The sequence below is a fragment of the Somniosus microcephalus genome, chromosome 9, assembly GCF_052327205.1.
Source record: "Somniosus microcephalus isolate GS21.2 chromosome 9, FLI_Smic_1.0, whole genome shotgun sequence".
Taxonomy (NCBI): domain Eukaryota; kingdom Metazoa; phylum Chordata; class Chondrichthyes; order Squaliformes; family Somniosidae; genus Somniosus; species Somniosus microcephalus.
In genome coordinates this window covers 171894744-171913512 of record NC_140995.1, presented here as the reverse complement: position 1 = coordinate 171913512, position 18769 = coordinate 171894744, and the positions used below count along the sequence as shown (strand labels likewise).

General features: G+C 47.5%; 1 protein-coding gene across 1 annotated transcript in view; it reads right to left on the bottom strand.

Moving 5' to 3' along the window:
• The window catches only part of LOC147112838 (interleukin-20 receptor subunit alpha-like), a 53806-nt gene extending 47355 nt beyond the window's left edge, over positions 1-6451 (bottom strand). The window contains exon 1 of the mRNA XM_085997512.1: positions 6338-6451. Within this exon, the coding sequence (XP_085853638.1) occupies positions 6338-6416 (79 nt within the window). The 5' untranslated portion in view covers positions 6417-6451. The remainder of the gene's footprint in view (positions 1-6337) is intronic.
• Between the last annotated feature and the right edge of the window lie 12318 nt (positions 6452-18769).

Here is an 18769-nt window from a genome sequence, read left to right as displayed (position 1 = left end):
TACTGGCTTTCTGGAACAATTTGCATGGATTCGATTGTTGTATTTGCGACAACAATGTGCATTTATATAACGCCTTTAATGTAGTAAAACATTAGTGATCTTTATATCTACATTTAGAGCACCAGAAACAGCGCTCCAATTATAAAAGAGTACAGACTCAAGAACAGAGTAATGCCATAATGAGTTCCAGTGCAAACAAAAAAAATCATTTTGTTTAGTTTGGAAGAGATCCTTGAAAAATAATTAAACTTTTTTCTTTATTTTTGACTTGCCCAATTGTGTCTGTCCAATAGCAGTAAAGCCAAAATTGAATTTAAGAATATACATAAAGCAGGGAGTAGTAAGAAAGAAAGAGAGGAAGAGTTGCCTTTATACTGTATAGTTCTTTATCATGCTCTCAGGATGTCCGGTAGTCCTTCACATGAAATACTGAATTATTTTTCCACTTCCAATGTATTACTTGTAGTCACTGTTGCTTTATAAACAGTGAAAAGATGAGCTGTTTATGTACTGTAGAGTGACCCAGTGTAAGTATCAATTTATCTCCAGAACACAGTCACAGCACATAGGGAGATACCGGTACAGGAAGAAAAGTGTGTGACCGACAGTCAGCAGGGGAGAGGGAACCTAGTAAAGGCAGGGAAGGAGGAACCGCAGAATCTGGTCCTGTCCAACAGCCAGAATGCTGACTTAAGGAACTGGAGGCAGTTCAAAATGGGGAGGAGCAAAAAGGAAAGGTTATATTTATAGGGATTTCGATAATTAGGGGGATAGAGGGTATCCTCTGCAATTACGATTGAGAGTCCACCGGGTGTGTTGCCTACAGGGTAAGGGATACCTCAAAGCAGTCGGAAAGTTGCTTGGAAAGGAAAGGGGGAAGAACCAGTTGTTGTGGTCTAGGTCAGAACCAACAACGTAGGAAGGAACAGGGAGGAGGTCCTGCTGAGGGAGTATAAGGAGCTAGGAGCTAAATGGAAAAGCATAATGTCGAGGGTGATAATCTCTGCATTATTACCCGAGCAATGTGCTAATTGACATAGGGATAAACAGATTAGGAAAGTAAATGCGTGGTGGAAAGACTGGTGTGGGAAGAAGCAGTTCCCTTTCATGTGATACTGGCACCAGTACTGGGACAGGAAGGAGCTGTATTGCTGGGACAAGCGGCTCCTGAACCAGTCTGGGGCCAAGGCCCGAGTAGAATGGAAAAATAGGGCTCCAGAAAGGACTTTAAATCAATAAAAGGGGAGGGGGGAGGGGGGAGGGAGGGTTTAGATACAAATAATAGTAACGTAAAGATAAGAACAAAAATGGATGAGAGCAAAGGTCAGAGTACATAAAGTGTAAAAGGTAATATAAGGACACCTGGTACAGAAAAGGTGATGGGAAGTAAAAATAAAATGCCTGATAAAAATAAAACCGGAGTAATGAAAAATAACAACATATTAAATTACCTGTATAGAAATTTACAGAGCATCAGTAACAAAATGTTTGATAAAACAAAAAGTGTGAGAAAAACACCATCAGGACATATGGGCAGGGTGGGGACAGTTACCCAAATAAGATTTCTGATCATGAATGCATGTAGCATAAGCAATAAACCATGTGAGTTCGAAGCACAAATACAGCTTAAAGGGTATGATGTAGCAGCCATGACCGAAAACTTGCTACAAACTGGGTATAACTGGGAGCGAGATATCTCAAGCTGTAAGATCTTTATAAGGACAGGAAAATTGGGAAAGGAGGAGTAGCACTATTGATAAAGAATACAATTACAACATTAGAAAGAAGGGATTTCAGTGAGGGTGAGCAGGCAATGGAAACACTATGGGTAGAATTAAGGAGCAGCAAAGGATGCAAAACTCTGGCAGGAGTCGTGAACAGATCTCCTGATAGTAATGATGTAGTGGCGGAATGTACAAATTCAGCGATCAGAGAAGCATGCAGCAAAAACAATATGGTTATAATGGGAGATTTCAATTTTCGTAGAGACTGGAAGAAGCACAGTCATAAATTTCTAGAGTATATCGGGACTGTTTTCTGGAACACTGGCCCGGATTTTGTGGTCAGCAGTGGATGAACGGAGCCAGCCATTCATTACACTGACACTGGCCCACAGACTTTCTAAAAGAGAGAAACAGAGTTAACGTTTCTTTTTTTCTCTCTCCACAGATGCTGCCTGACCTGCTGAGTATTTCCAGCATTTTCTGTTTTTATTTCAGTGACTATAGTATGATCAAATATTAATACGAAGTTTGAAAGGAAGAAGAGTCACAAATCAAGGTTCTAAACTTAAGGTAAATTTTGAATAGATGAGACAAAAATTGACCAGTGAACTGGGCTGAACTGTTGGTGGGTAAACCTACAGACAAATAGTGGGAGATATTCAAAAAAGTATTTGATACAAAACAAGACCAGTACATACCCCTAAAAAGATAAAGAGAAACAAAGCAAGGGCTCCTTGGATGACGAGGGAGATAGAGAAGATGATGAAACAAAAAGAGACTGTATGATGCATGTCAGGTGAATTCTTCAAGGGTGAACCAGCCCAAATACAATAAGTTGAGAGGGGAAGTGAAGATGAAAATACGATTGGCAAAGAGAGAATATGAGAGTATAATGGCGGTTAACATAAAAGGGAACCCAAAAATCTTCTACCAGCATGTAAACAGTAAGCGAGTAGTAAGAGGCGGGGTGGGGCCTTTTAGAGACAAAGAAGGTGATATATGCTTAGAGGCGCAGGGCAAGGCTAGAATACTCAATGAGTACTTTGTATCGGTGTTTACTAAGGAGGTGGATGCTGACAAAATCTCGGTAGAAGTGGAAAAGGTAGAAGCAATGGAAGGGGTGAAAATTGATAGACAGGATGTACTAGAAAGGCTGGGTATGCTTAGAGCAGACAAGTCACCTGGTCGAGATGGCTTACATCCCAGGTTGCTAAGGGAATTGGGGGAGGAGATAGCGGAAGGGCTTGCCATCATTTTTCGATCTTCCCTAGATGCAGGGGAGGTGCCTGAGGATTGGAAAGTGGCAAATGTGACACCATTGTTCAAGAAAGGGTGTAAGGACAATCCTAGTAACTACAGGCCGGTCAGTTTAACATCAATGGTGGGTAAAGTTTTAGAAACAATAATCAAGGAAAAAATTAACGGGCACTTGGAGAGGTTTAAGCTAATTAAGGAGAGTCAACATGGATTTGTAAAAGGCAGATCATGTTCTACAGAGAGCCGGCACAGACTCGATGGGCCGAATGGCCTCCTTCTGTGCCGTTATGACTATGACTCCACTTGTGCAGTTAAGCAACCATGGTCAACAAATGAGGTAAGGCACAGTATCAAGCTAAAAAAGGCTTACACAAATGCAAGGAAAAGTTGAAAGACAAGTATTGAGAGGTGCAAAAAGGGACTCTGAAAAATAAACTTGCAAGGGCTATCAGTAAAAGTTTTAATAAATATATTAAGAGAAAGAGAGTGGTAAAGGGGAATGTGGGCCCATTAAAGACAAATGAGGGCAATGCGGTTGATGTGATGTACATGGACTTGTAAAAGGCATTTGATAAAGTGTCACATAATAGGTTTGCCAGCAAAGTTGAAGCCCATGGAATAAAAGGGACAGTGGCTGCATGGATATGAAACTGGCTAAGTGACAGGAAACAGAGAGTAGTGGTGAACGGTTGTTTATCGGACTGGAGGAAGGTACACAGTGGGGTTCCCCAGGGGATGGTACTAGGACTACTGCTTTTCTTGATATATATTAATGACTTAGACTTGGGTGTACAGGGCACAATTTCAAAATTGGCAGATGACACAAAAATTGGAAGTATAGTGAACAGTGAGGAGGATAGTGATAGACTTCAAGAGGACATAGTCAGATTGGTGAAATGGGCAGACATGTGGCAAGATGAAATTTAATGCAGAAAAGTGTGAAGTGATACATTTTGTTTGGAAGAATGAGAAGAGGGTACAATTCTAAAGGGGGTGCATGAACAGAGAGACCTGGGGGTATATGTGCACAAATCGTTGAAGGTGGCAGGGCAGGTTGAGAAATTGATTAAAAAAGCGTACGGGATCCTGGGCTTCATAAATAGAGGCATAGGGCAGGATTTTCATTGGGCCGTGGAGGCGGGATTAGAGGCATGTGGGGGGTTAAAATCTCAAAATACAGGTAGTTAACAGGCAGTTTTTAGCCTAATCCCTATTTTTATTGCTGAAGTGTGGGATTCCCGACGGCTCCAAACCACGCCGAGTTAGCTTGGAGGGTTCGAGATGTCCGGTGTTCAGGTGAGTGATGGGTGCATGAGTTCAGAGGTAAGTGTGTTTGGTGTGTGTAAAGTGTTTAAAGAAGTTTTACTTACATTTACTTAACTTTACAGCCTTTCTTCCTTCAGGTCTCGGGAATCCCTCATCTCACCGGCACAGAAAGCAGAATGGCTGCGAGCTGTCAAAAGTTGCAGCATTCAGCTTTCTGTTCTGAAGAGATCTCTAAATCAGGAAGGAATTAACTTGGATTACAGATTGTCAGTGTTTGACAGCTTCAAACAGCTGTCAAACGCTGATATTTCATCTGTCAAAAGCTTTTGACAGATGAAATGTCAATCTGTGACATCACCTGTTGCCGGGTGGCCCTTAATTGGCCTGCTGGATGGGCTAAACGAGGTCAATCAAGTGAAAATCACGTGGGTTGGCCACAACTCGCTGGAGGTTGTAGTCCCGCCTCCTCAATCAAAATCCAGCCCATAGAGTACAAAAGCAAGGAGGTTATGATGAACCTTTATAAAACACTGTGTCCGATTCTGGGCACTGCACTTTAGGAATATGTGAAGGCCTCAGAGAGGGTGCAGAAAAGATTTACAAGAATGGTTCCAGGGATGAGGGACTTCAGTTACGTGGATAGACTCGAGAAGCTGAGGTTGTTCTCCTTAGAGCAGAGAAGGTTGATAGGAGTTTTGAAGAAGGGTCAAACCCGAAACGTCAACTCAAATTTCTCTCCACGGATGTTGCCTGACTTGCTGAGTTTTTCCAGCATTTTCTGTTGTTATTTCGGATTTCCAACATCTGCAGTATTTTGCTATCGTACAAGGTTGATAGGAGGTTTGATAGAGGTGCTCAAAATCATGAGGGGTCTGGACAGAGTAGATAGAGAGAAATTGTTCCCATTGGCGGAAGGGTCAAGAACCATAGGACACAGATTTAAGGTGATTGGCACCAAAGGTGACATGAGGAAAAACTTTTTTACGCAGTGAGTGATTAGGATCTGGAGTGCACCTGAAGGAAAAACATTTGCAGGACTATGGAGAAAGGGCAGGGGAGTGGGACTAGCTGAAGTGCTCTTGCAGAGAGACGGCACGGGCTCGATGGGCCGAATGGCCTCCTTCTGTGCTGTAACCAACTATGATTCTAGGTGATACTGTAATTAATTTTAAATTATAATAATTACATTAATTATAATGTTCACTGGTTCCCTGTTATTCAACACTCAGCTGGCCGCCCTCCCATCTTTCACCCACCATAAACTTGATCTCATCGCAAAAACTACTGCCCGTATCCTGACTCACTCCAAGTCCCTTTCACCCATCCCCCTGTGCTCACTGACCTACATTGGCTCCCAATCCAGCAGCACCTCAATTTTAAACTTCTCATCCTTGTTTTCAAACCCCTCAGTGGCCACGTCCCTCCCTATCTCTGTAATCTCCTCCAGCCTTACAACTCTTCCGCAATTTTTGCCTTCCTCCAATTCTGGCCTCTTGAGCATCCCCGATTTTAATCTAGGTGTCAATTTTTCTCTGATAATGCTCATGTGAAACGCCTTGGGAGGTTTTACTACATTAAAAGCGCTATTATAAATGCAAGTTGTTGTTGTTGGTTTGTATTCACACTCACTATTTTATTAAAACGAAATTTAAGTGCTGTATATGTATGATGCCCTGAACCCCACTGGCTGTTAGCAAGTAAATCCAATGATGTCTAAGTTAGTTGTGCAGGTACATGGGGCACTAAAGCAGTGCTCCCAGAAACTGATGTGCAGATGGTTTGGCACACAGCAGAAGCAGTGGGACCAGGAGAACCGATGCTCTGCACTTTTCCTCACGATGATAACTATTATGTGCAAGCACCATCATTGTAGCATTATTATAATACAAGACATTTTGAAGCAAATTGCATTATCCCATTGCAGTGTTGAGCAACAACAACAAAAGTTTGCCAAACATGTTTCCTTAAAGAGCGTTCAGTCTACCGCGAAGCAGGCTGATTGAAAAATCGGATTTATCCGGAGAGTAAGCTTTAAAACAAACATGTGCGGCAAGAAGGAAAAAAAACCAAAGGTGACATTTCAGCCTTACCTGTAACTTCCGAAAGAAGGAGTAAGATCGGGAGAAGTGCTGTTGCGGGCATTTTAATGTCAGAGCTGGAACGCCACATTCCATCTGCTTGCTTTTGCTCTCAACAACCACACGGGCTGCAGAGGGAGCGAGCGAGCGCCGCGCGTCACCGCCCCCAGGCACCGGGAGAGCGCGCGGTCCGCCTGCACACCCTGCGCGCTCTCGGCAAAAGCAAACTTTGCACAGAGCGCTTGGCTCTGCTCAGGAGCGTGGTGTACATATGGTGCATTTGAATAAACTCTCACACCTTACGATAGCAAAATACTGCAGATGTTGGAAATCCGAAATAACAACAGAAAATGCTGGAAAAACTCAGCAAGTCAGGCAACATCCGTGGAGAGAAATTTGAGTTGACGTTTCGGGTTTGACCCTTCTTCAAAACTGGAGAGAAAAGGAACTAGATCGAAGGCAGGGCTGCGATCGGACAAAAGAATAAAAGAACCAAAAGAAGTAAAAGAGATTAGAAGCTAGACGAGATGGTAATAGGCTGTGATGAGGTGTAAAGTGTACTGGCAGGGCAAAAGATAGCTGCCAGGTGTGAGAGAGAAACAAAAGGAAAGCGGGGGGGGGGGGGAAAGGAAAGGAATGGAAAAATATAAGTGAAAATGAAATAGGGGCCGAGGTTATGATCTGAAATTGTTGAACTCGATATTGAGACCGGAAGGCTGCAGAGTGCCTAATCGGCCCCTATTTCATTTTCACTTATATTTTTCCATTCCTTTCCTTTCCCCCCCCCCCCCCGCTTTCCTTTTGTTTCTCTCTCACACCTGGCAGCTATCTTTTGCCCTGCCAGTACACTTTACACCTCATCACAGCCTATTACCATCTCGTCTAGCTTCTAATCTCTTTTACTTCTTTTGGTTCTTTTATTCTTTTGTCCGATCGCAGCCCTGCCTTCGATCTAGTTCCTTTTCTCTCCAGTTTTGAAGAAGGGTCAAACCCGAAACGTCAACTCAAATTTCTCTCCACGGATGTTGCCTGACTTGCTGAGTTTTTCCAGCATTTTCTGTTCTCACACCTTACACTTCGGGGGCGGGTGTGACACCCTGAGCTGCACGGTGCCGAGTCAACCACGTAGATAGAGCCTTTAGCTGGTTACAGTACACAGGTGGCCCTAGAGACCGCCACACACATTATACCTTAAGGGTGGTTCCATTAAAGCGCTACCTGTCTTCCTGACAAATCACACTGACATTCGCCACACAAAGGCAAAATACTTCTGACGAAAGGTCATCGCACTGAAACGTTGGTCTAGAGATTGGTCTTGGGCGATGGCTCAAGTGCGGTATTGGATTGGCTGCCTGTTATACGCTGCGCCTGATACTCAGTTCCATTGCAATCCGATACCGCTTGTTTTGCGCCCCCCCCCCCCCGAGATGAATTTCGAGCCCGTAAACTCTCTTATCTTTCCACAGATGCTGCCTGACCTGCTGAGCGCTGAGTATTTCCAGCATGTTCTGATTTTATATTTGACATTCACCACTGTGCCTCTTGACAAAAACAACAGCATTCCAGAAGTAAATTATCATTGGGGCCACGATTTCACCTACCTGGGCGGCTTCATGATGGGAGAGGTCGGTGACGGACCACAAGCCCACTGCGGTCTTCATCCCACTTAATTTTCTTCTGTCGTAATGGGCCTTGTTAAGCCGGCACTGTGCGTTCCTCGACACAATTAAAAGGTGGGGGTCTGGTGACGTCATTTCACCTCTTCGCTTGACAGGCTGCAGTGCACACATTGTTTGCTGGAGGTGAAAATGAGTTCCCAAAGGTAGAGGGGCTGCTCCTCCCTTCAGCGATGACTCCCTCCATGTTCTTGTGGAGGGAGTTAGAGCACGCAGGGAGGTTCTCTTCCCTGCTAGTGGGCGGAAGAGACCTCCCCAGGAGACCAAGGCAGCCTGGCTGCAGATAGTAGAGGAGGTCACAAGCAGGTGTGTGGTGATGTGAACCTGGGTGCAGTGCCACAAGCATTTTAATGATCTTCTAAGAGCAAGAAAAGTGAGTATAAAGCCACACTTACCTTTCATGCTGCTGTGCCTGTTATCACTTCCTCATCACTCTGCATTCCCAACTCTACTCCTGCACATCGCTACTCAATGCAACATCCCTTGCACTTCACCCATCCCTCTCTATCTATCTACATCATCACATCTCCATCTTATTATGCACCCCTCGCACTCACCCTAATGCAATGACACCAACTAACAATACTAAAGGAGGCAACTTGTTATAGCCACGTCAGTCCATCATAGTCTCCCTCTAAAGAGCTAACCCATCTATTCCTTACATTCACTACATCACTCTCACTCAACCTTCTCTTCTTTCCCTTCTTGCAGGAAAAGAGAACCCACAATAAGAGGGAGAGGGAGAGAACCGGAGATGGCCCTCAATCCATCACTATTCTCACAAGTGCAGAGGAGGCAGCCCCCAAAATAAGTGGAGTGGGGGATGGAGAGAGGGACCCATCAGAACAACCTGGTGACAGAATCATTTTCCATACACATACATGACATTCATCAGTCACTCATACGGGGACTGATGTCAAGAGAAATTGAATGCTCATAATGTGCATAATGGTATCTGTATGCAATCAACATATCATATATCTAACTGATGTCTTTACTCTCCCACAGGTCCATCAAGAGCCCCACTGTCCAGGAGGAAGTGCAAGAGGACTCCACAGAGGAGCCTCCAGCCTCTGAGGGTGCAGCATCATCTCAGACAAGGCAGGCCAGCACCAGCGCAGATATGCACACCGTGGTGGGTCCGTCGCTTGATAGAGTAGTGTTGTCACCTGGTGTTTCACAAATTATAGGTGCGCAAGAGCAGATGGTGGAGACAGGGTCAGCAGTGGAGACTCTTCGTCGGAGGGCGCAGGAGTCTCCCAGCTCTGTTGAGCTGCATGCAGACGTTGAGCCTCGGGGGCCATCAAGGAAGAGGGCGATCCTGGAGCTGCAGGAACAAGTGCAGGAGGCTCTGACAGGTTTTGCAACCGCGGTGACTGCAAGTGTGCAGAGAATGGAGGAGTCCATCTCAAGCATGACCACCATCGTGGCGCACGCACTTGCGACCGTTGGTTCCTCCATGGATGGGATGGCCACTTGCATGGAGGACATAATGCGCCAGTCACATGAGCACATGGTTTCAATTCAAAATAGATGGGCATCTATGGAGGATAGATGGGCATCTATGGAGGAGAGAAACCAGAGACTTGTGGCGGAGCCACCAAAGGACTCAGAGCAGTTGTACATAATTCCTTTAACAGCATTGTAGTTATAACCTGTGTCTGTACCTTTAATTACTCTGTTTAACTGTACTATGTCTAGTTACCTTTACAGCGCGGTTTTAACGTGATGACGTCATGCCATTAGTCACGTGACCCCCAATGGCGGGAAGAACCAATGGACCAGCCCAACAGTCCTCGTGGAGCCTCCAGAGAGAACAGACCTACTATCAATGTGTTCCAGCAGTTTCCAGTCTAAACCAGTTTAAACCAGTTTTGTTTCATTAAAGTTCTTTGTTTTAACTGCCTGAGTCGAACTCAGTCTTTTCGCTAGGATCCTCCGTTCCTACATTGGTGACCCCGAATTCTACGAACGTTTTTTCGTGGAAGATTTCGTCATGCATACGAATGCCGTGACCCTGAAACTGCCACAATTCTGGTAGCAGCAGCCAGCCGCCTGGTTTATTCAGGCTGAAGCTCAATTTGCAATTCGGAACATCGTCGCGGATTCGACCCGGTATTACGACGTGGTCTCCGCCCTCGACAGCGCCACAGCCTCGCGGATCGTCAGTCTCCTCGGTAGCCCACCGGATGACGGCAAGTACGATACTCTAAAGGCACGGTTGCTCCAGGTCTTTGGCCTCTCGAAGTCGGAGCGCGCTCGCAGACTTCTCGCTATGCCCAGCCTCGGGGATTCCAAACCGTCTGAGCTCATGAGCCAGATGCTCACGCTCTTGGGTGCCGAACCGCAATGTTTTCTCTTTAGAGAATTGTTCCTCTGTCAGCTTCCAGAACCGGTACAAACTGCCTTAGCCAGCTCTGCGATCACAGACTGCGCTGAACTCGCAGCAGAAGCTGACAAAATATTCATGGTAACCCAACAATGCTGCGCAGCCACGAGGCACCCAACCCCCACAGATGCGACTCCAGCTCCTCAGGCGGTGGGCTGGTGCTGCTACCACGCCCGTTTTGGCGCGAAAGCCAGATGCTGCCGTCCTCCCTGCAGTTTTTCGCCCAAAAATAAAACAACAACAAAGCACCCGCGGCGTTTTTCGCGAAGGAGGACCGGGTCTAAAGGGCGCACTGTGGCCGCGATGTCCGTTGGATCTTCAGGGAAGCTCCCTATCAGGTCGTCGTTTTCTCTGTGACACCGGTTCGTAATGCAGTATCCTCCCCGCGTTGAGGCTAGATCTCCAAACCGGGGTCCACGGCCTTCCCCTCGAGGCAGTTAATGGTGCGGCCATTCGTACCTTCGGAAAGCGGCGGGTCCAACTGAGCTTCGGCGGTCATCGCTTCTTTTGGGAATTCGTCATGGCCAAAGTCTCGCAGGCCATCCTGGGGGCAGATTTCCTTTGTGCGAACGGGTTCCTCGTTGATGTCTGGCACTGCTGTCTCATCAATGTGGCCATGTTCAATTTGATCCCCTGCCACTGCAGCACCGCCGTGTCGTGGTCCGTCGCCTGCGCGTACCCATCGTCAGATAAATTCACTCATCTCCTCGGGGAGTTCCCGGAGCTCACCAGACCCACTTTCTCTTCCTCGGTCACTGAGCATGGTGTGGAGCACCATATCACCACGACGGGCTCCCCAGTTTACGCATGGGCCCGAAGGCTGGAACCCGGAAAGCTCGCGGTGGCAAAGGCAGAGTTTGACACAATGGAGCGGCTGGGAATTATTCGACGATCAAATAGTCCCTGGTCTTCGCCGATCCACATCGTGCCGAAGCCCAATGGCAGTTGGCGCCCCTGCGGTGACTACCGACGTCTGAACGACGCTACCACCCCTGATCGGTACCCGATCCCACATATACAAGATTTTTCGGCCCATTTGGCGGGAAAGTCCATTTTTTCTAAGGTCGACCTCGTCCGCGGGTATCACCAGGTCCCCGTTTATCCGCAGGACGTTCCAAAAACCGCTGTTATCACACCGTTCAGGCTTTTCGAGTTCCTGAGAATGCCGTTCGGTTTAAAGAATGCAGCACAGGCTTTCCAGCGGCTTATGGACTCTGTGCTCCGTGATTTCCCGTTCATTTTCGTCTATCTTGACGACATCCTCATCGCCAGTGCTAGCGAGGAGGAGCACATCGGGTATCTTCGTACTCTTTTCACACGCCTTAGCCAGCATGGCTTAATCATCAACCCGGCCAAGTGCCAGTTTGGCCTGCAAACCATTGATTTTCTGGGACACCGTATCACCTCGGATGGCGCCGTCCCCCTAGCAACAAAGGTGGAAGCCGTCACATCTTTTCCGCGCCCGCAGACCGTCAGGGCTCTCCAGGAGTTCCTGGGAATGGTAAATTTCTACCACCGTTTCGTCCCCAAGGCGGCTTTACTTATGCAACCTTTGTACGAGGCCCTCAAGGGCAAATCTGGCAAAGACACAGTCGGCTGGACAATCGAAATGGACCAGGCTTTCAGGAACACCAAGAGGGCCTTGGCTGATGCAACCATGTTGGCGCATCCTCTTCCAGGCGCCACCATTGCCCTTACTACTGACGCGTCCGACTATGCCATCGGGGCAGTGCAAGAGCAATGGGTTAATGGCACGTGGCAACCACTGGCATTTTTCAGCCGTCAACTGAGAAAAAACGAAAGAAAATACAGCACATTTGACCGGGAGCTACTGGCACTTTTCCTGGCCATCCGCCATTTCAGGTTTTTGTTAGAGGGACGTCCCTCATGGCTTTTGTCGACCACGAGGCGCTTACCTTCGCAATGCCGAAGACCACAGCTCCGTGGTCGGCTCATCAGCAACATCACCTGACGTACATTTCAGAGTTCACGACGAACATTCAACATGTGTCTGGTAAGGATTGTGGCGGATTGTCTCTCCTGCGCAATGGTCCAGGCAGTTCATCTCGGTATTGATTACGCTCGCATGGCTGAGGATCAGATATCGGACCCAGAGGTTCAAGCGTACAGATCCGTCCCGTCAAGTTTTCAACTGGCCAACGTCAGCTTTCAGGCCACGGGCACAACGCTCCTTTGCGATTTCTCCATGGGCGTTCCTCGACCCATCGTACCAGCCGCGTGGCGCCGGACGGTTTTTGACGCGATACACGGGTTGTCGTACCCGGGTATGCGGGCTTCACAGCATCTTATGTCAACAAAGTTCGTCTGGAAAGGTATGCACCTGGACGCCCGGGACTGGGCCAACACCTGCGTGGTCTGCCAGAAGGCCAAAATCCAGCGACATGTCAAGGCACCAATAGCTCCGTTCGTTGTTCCGGTGCGTCGTTTTGACCACGTGCACGTGGACCTCGTTGGGCCGCTGCCACCTTCCCATGGTTTTACTCATCTCCTCACCGTGGTGGATCGCACCACCAGGTGGCCAGAGGCAATTCCTTTGGTTTCCACCACCTCGGCGGAAGTCGCTAGAGCCTTCGTCTCCTGCTGGGTTGCTCAGTTCGGCGTACCGGCAGACATCTCCTCTGATCGCGGGCCACAGTTTACCTCGGAGCTTTGGAATGCTGTAGCTCAGGGGCTCGGCGTCAAACTTCATCGCACCACCGCCTATCATCCACAGGCGAACGGCCTGTGCGAGCGATTCCACAGATCGCTCAAAGCCGCCTTACGGGCCAGTCTTCAAGGCGCAGGATGGGTAGACAGTCTTCCTTGGGTCCTGTTAGGTCTTCGCACGGCGCCCAAGGACGATCTCCAATCTTCTTCAGCGGAGTTAGTTTACGGCCAGCCACTCTGAGTTCCTGGTGATTTTCTTCCTTCTTCCACGGAGCCATGGTCCGCCTCTCAGCAGCTCGTCTGCCACCAGGAAGCAGCCAAGTGTTTCATCCCGGTGCCTACTTCCAACCACGGCCTGCAGAATTCCCACGTACCGGTGGAGCTGAAGCGCGCCGAATATGTCTTCATCCGTCATGATGCTCACCAGGACCCGCTCAAGCCTCGTTACACTGGTCCCTTTCGAGTCATCAAACCAGGAGCAAGTCTTTTGCTGTCGACGTCGGCGGTAAACCAGATCACATTTTAGTGGACCGCCTGAAGCCGGCTCATTTGGACTTAGACAGCCCAGTTGTCATCGTTCAGCCACCAAAACGTGGCCGCCCGCCCGCAACCGCAGTGCCACTTCGACCGCATCCGCCCGCCAGTTCAACTACACCCGCCGCACCAGCTCAGCCACAGTCGCCAGCTATCTCGACCACCGGTCATCAACTTCCTCTGCCTGGCTATCGAAGTCGATCAGACAGACTGGTCAGACTGCCTCCTCGTCTCACGTTTTTTGTTAAAGACAATTCTGGGGGGTGCATGTGGCGGAGCCACCAAAGGACTCAGAGCAGTTTTACATAATTCCTTTAACGGCATTGTAGTTATAACCTGTGTCTGTACTTTTAATTACTCTGTTTAACTGTATTATGTCTAGTTACCTTTACAGCGCAGTTTTAACGTGATGACGTCATGCTGTTAGTCACGTGACCCCCAATGGCGGGAAGAACGTGATGACGTCATGACGTCATCCAACGGACCAGCCCCACAGTCCTCATGGAGTCTCCAGAGAGAACAGACCTACTATCAATGTGTTCCAGCAGTTTCCAGTCTAAACCAGTTTTGTTTCATTAAAGTTCTTTGTTTTAACTGCCTGAGTTGAACTCAGTCTTTTCGCTAGGAACCTCCGTTCCTACAGACTCATAGATGTCCTTGATAGGAGGAATGTCAGTATAGACATGGGCCCTCATGGCCCCACTGATGTGCAGCAAGGTGCTCTCCAGCTATTTGCTAGTAGAGAAGGGCGGGTGGCCCATGAGAGGGATGATGGTGGGAGGGCACATGGAAGTGGGGGTTCCTCTCCAAGCACTCACACCCCCTTGCCAACCCCTTGGTCAGAGCCCCAGATGCCTCCCTGGACAATGATGGTCGAGTCTGCGACTGTACAGTCGCAGGTGGAGCAGACTTTGGTGGGGACCTCACAGGCTCCAAAACCCAAAGGATGCAAACGCAGCAGGGAATTGAGGAGGCTGCCTCTACAGCTGCTGAAGCCACAGGGGTAGCACCACGTAGAAGCACTCAGAAAAGAAAGATGCTACACAAATAGAGTCACAAGGGTAGTCACTTGGGTGACTCTATGACCTGCATAAAGCTCAATCGGTCTTCCAAATGCAGTAAGCAACAGTTTCTGAGCTTGGAAAGTGAACAGCTGTGAGATGGGAGCTTTTATAGCACATTTGCAGCTGTCAAGTAATCAGATAATTCAATGCTGAATCCACTCACGAGCTGCTGAGCTGATGTGATCCCCGAGCAGCGTGTAACCCGTGAGTGAACTCGTAAAATTGAGAGGTGAAATTAAAATAGTTTTTAAGTGCCTGCTAACAAGCTCTTAATCATCTAAATTGCCTCCCCGGCCGCTTGGTGTCCGGTCTGTTCAATGATGGCAGACCCAACATCTGGGAAACTAGCATGGTGGCGGCTTGACAGCAGGTTCCCTACTCACTGTCAAAAAAAAATTTCCCCACCCGACCCACCATCAAACACGCCCGCTGACCCCCTGAAAAATTCCCCCTTGGGAGTATCCTATAGACCCTCAGACCAGGGTGAATCTGGAACTGTGGAATGAGATAAGGATGGCAACTAGTAAGGGGCCAACTGTAATAGTTAGAGATTTTACCTTACCAGAAATTGATTGGGACAATATCACTACTGGTAAGACAGGGAAGGGATTTCTAGAGTTTTATGACTCAATGTAAAAGAGCCAGAAAAGGAGAAAACATCCTGGATTTGATTATGAGCAATAGGCATGGTCAAATCTCCAACACAAAGGTGGGTGAGGCTTTAAGTATCAGTGATTATAATGTGATCACATTTGACATTACAAGGATTGACTAGGTTACAAAAACTAAAATAAATTTGAAAATCTTAAGAGTACCAACTTGATCCGCTTGTGAAGACTTAACAGAGTGGGTCTGGCAGCTTTGAATATTGCTAAAGGAGTCAAGGAACTATGGAGTTCCTTCAAGGAGATGATTTTGAATGCAATGGACCAGTGTCTACCCATGCAAAGCAAAGGTGCCAAGGTTAAAAGCACACCTTTTATTCTTTTGTCCGATCGCAGCCCTGCCTTCGATCTAGTTCCTTTTCTCTCCAGTTTTGAAGAAGGGTCAAACCCGAAACGTCAACTCAAATTTCTCTCCACGGATGTTGCCTGACTTGCTGAGTTTTTCCAGCATTTTCTGTTGTTATTTCGGATTTCCAACATCTGCAGTATTTTGCTATCTTAAAAGCACACCTGCCTGGTTGAAAAGGAACTTATGAAGGCTATGAAGGAAAATGGCACAGGACTAAGATGGATTCACTACCAAAAGGCATGGCAGTATTGTAAAAAATGTTATCAGAATGGCAAATAAAAATGTTGAATTAATTATGGCAAGAGCAGTGAAGGATAATAATAAAAAGTTTTTTAATTATACTAAGAGAAAAAGAAAAACGAGGGATGGAATGGGGCCACAGAAAGTGGGATCGGATGAGGGCATGACAACTGATGTTACACAGGCTGCAAGTGAGCTAAATAAGTTTTTTGCCTCAGCTTATACTGAGGAGGAGACAGGTACCTTATTTGATCTGGAAAGAGAGGGTGTTGCAGAGGTAAGTTCTGACACCATTCACATTATTACCAGCAGGTAAATAAATCTCAGGGGCTGGATAAAATTCATCCGAGGATCCTTAAGGAACTAGGAGAGGAAACTACACAAACTCTGGCACAAATCGTCCAGAAAGCACTGAATACTGGAGAAAGGCAGATGTTACACCTAATTTTTTTAAAAAGGTAGCCAAAGTGACTCAGGAAACTACAGATGTCCGTTGTGGGTAAAGTTATGGAAACCCTTATTAAAGATAAGCTCTTGGAATATCTGGATAGCAGCTCTCACCAGAGGCAGCGAGAACTGAGCGAGAGCAAAGCAGGATAAAAAGCATGGTGGCAGAGGCAGCAAGAGCAGAGGCAGCAAGAGCAACTCAAACACAGGCAGAATTTGAAAGAGTGACGTCAGAGTAAAAACACCTGAAGTAACATCAGCACAAGGGAAGGAGCTGATTGGTGAGAAGCTGGTGAGTTTTCTTTAAAGAGGCATTTAACTTTTTTCCCCCAGTGTTTAAGTGCTTAGTGCAAGTTAGTGTGTGGAAAAAGAAATAAACTAGAAAGTAAATAATATAAATAAATACAGTAATCCCTCCCCAACCGTGGGGGATACGTCCCTGAAAACCCCCGTGGTTAGTAAAACCGCGGTTGGCAAATACAATATAAATGTTCAAATAACACAATAAAAAAGAATATAAAAGCAATAAAATCATGTTATTTACCTTAATCCTAAATTAAAAACCGCGTATATGCAAAATTCACTGCCGCTGTTGGCAAAAGTTGTCGCAGAGAGGAAACCATGTTAACTTGAAATCCATGTATGGCAAAACCGCAGTTGGGTGGGATTCCTGTAACATAAATAATCTAGACTAAGACATAGCAGAGGTTGTGTGTCTGGACTGCAGTATGTGGGAGTTTGTGGACAGCACAACTGTCCAGAGTGAACACATCTGCAGGAGATATCTCCGTCTGGAATCTCTCCGGCTCAGAGACACTGACCTGGAGTGCGAGTTGGAAACACTCCGATGCATAAGGAGGGGCAGGAGTATCTGAACAGTTTGCTCCAAACTTCGGTCATGCCTCGTAGAGAGGTGCAGGTTCAGAATGGGGTTGGTGTGACAGATAGTGTGCAGAGTAAGGGGATCCCAGATGAGATAGAGAACGAGGTTCCATAGAAACTAATCCTATTCAACAGATACAATGTCCTCTTCTCTTAGGCAGTCCCTCGGAACCGAGGATGACTTGCTTCCACACTAAAAATTAGTTCTCAGGTGACTGATGAGTCCAATGCGGGACCTACAGTCTCTGTCACAGGTGGGGCAAACGATGGTTGAAGGGGTGGGTGGGTGGGGTGCTTGGGTTGACGTGCGCTCCTTCCGCTGTTTGCGCTTGGCTTCCACTTGCTCCCGGCGAAGAGACTCGAGGTGTTCGGCCCCTTCCCGAATGCTTCTCCTTCAATTTACGCGGTCTTGGGCCAGGATTCCCAGGTGTCGGTGGGGATGTTGCACTTTTCCAAGGAGGCTTTGAGGCTGTCCTTGAAGCATTTCCTCTGCCCACCTGGGGCTCTCTTGCTGTGTCGGAGCTCCGAGTAGAGCGATTGTTTTGGGAGTCTCGTATTGGGCATGCGGACGATGTGGTCCATCCATTGGAGCTGATCGAGCATGGTCAAAGCTTCGATGCTGGGGATGTTGGCCTGAGCGAGAACACTGACATTGGTGCGCCTCTCCTGCCAATGGATTTGCAGGATCTTGCGGAGGCAGCGTTGGTGGTACCTCTCCAGTGCTTTGAGGTGCCTGCTGTACATGGTCCATGTCTCTGAAGCATACAGGAGGGTGGGTATCACTGCTGCTCTGTAGACCATGAGCTTTGTGCTGGGTTTGAGGTCCTGGTCTTCAAACACTCTCTTCCTCAGGTGACCGAAGGCTGCATTGGCACACTGAAGGCGGTGTTGGACTTTGTCATCGACATCTGCCCTTGTTGACAGTAGGCTCCCAAGGTATGGAAAGTGGTCCACGTTGTCCAAAGCCTCGTCATGGATTTTGATAATTGGGGAGCAGTACTGTGTGGCGGGGGCAGGTTGGTAGAGGACCTTTGTCTTACGGATGTTTAGTGTAAGGCCCATGCCCTTGTACGCTTCAGGGAAGGTGTTGACGATGGTTTGGAATTCGACCTCCGAGTGTGCGCAGACGCAAGCGTCGTCTGCAAAATGTAATTCGATGACAACGGATGGGACGACCTTGGATCTGGACTGGAGGCGACGGAGATTGAACAGTTACCCGTTTGTCCTGCAGATTAGCTCCACTCCAGCAGGGAGCTTACTGAGGGTGAGATGGAGCATTGCAGCCAGGAAGATCGAGAAGAGCGTTGGTGCGATGATACAATGTACTTGCTACCTGTGAGGATAAGGATAAAGACTGTCGGAAGGACAGCCAGAATGCGGACCATGGCACTTAGGACAGCTTCCTGCTCCAAAGAGGGGAGGAGGAGAAGGTGAGGAAGCGTAATGTGGTAGTTGTAGGGAATTCTATAATTAGGGGGACAGATAGCTTCCTTTTGTAAGCAAGCGTCCCACATGGTATGTTGCCTACCTG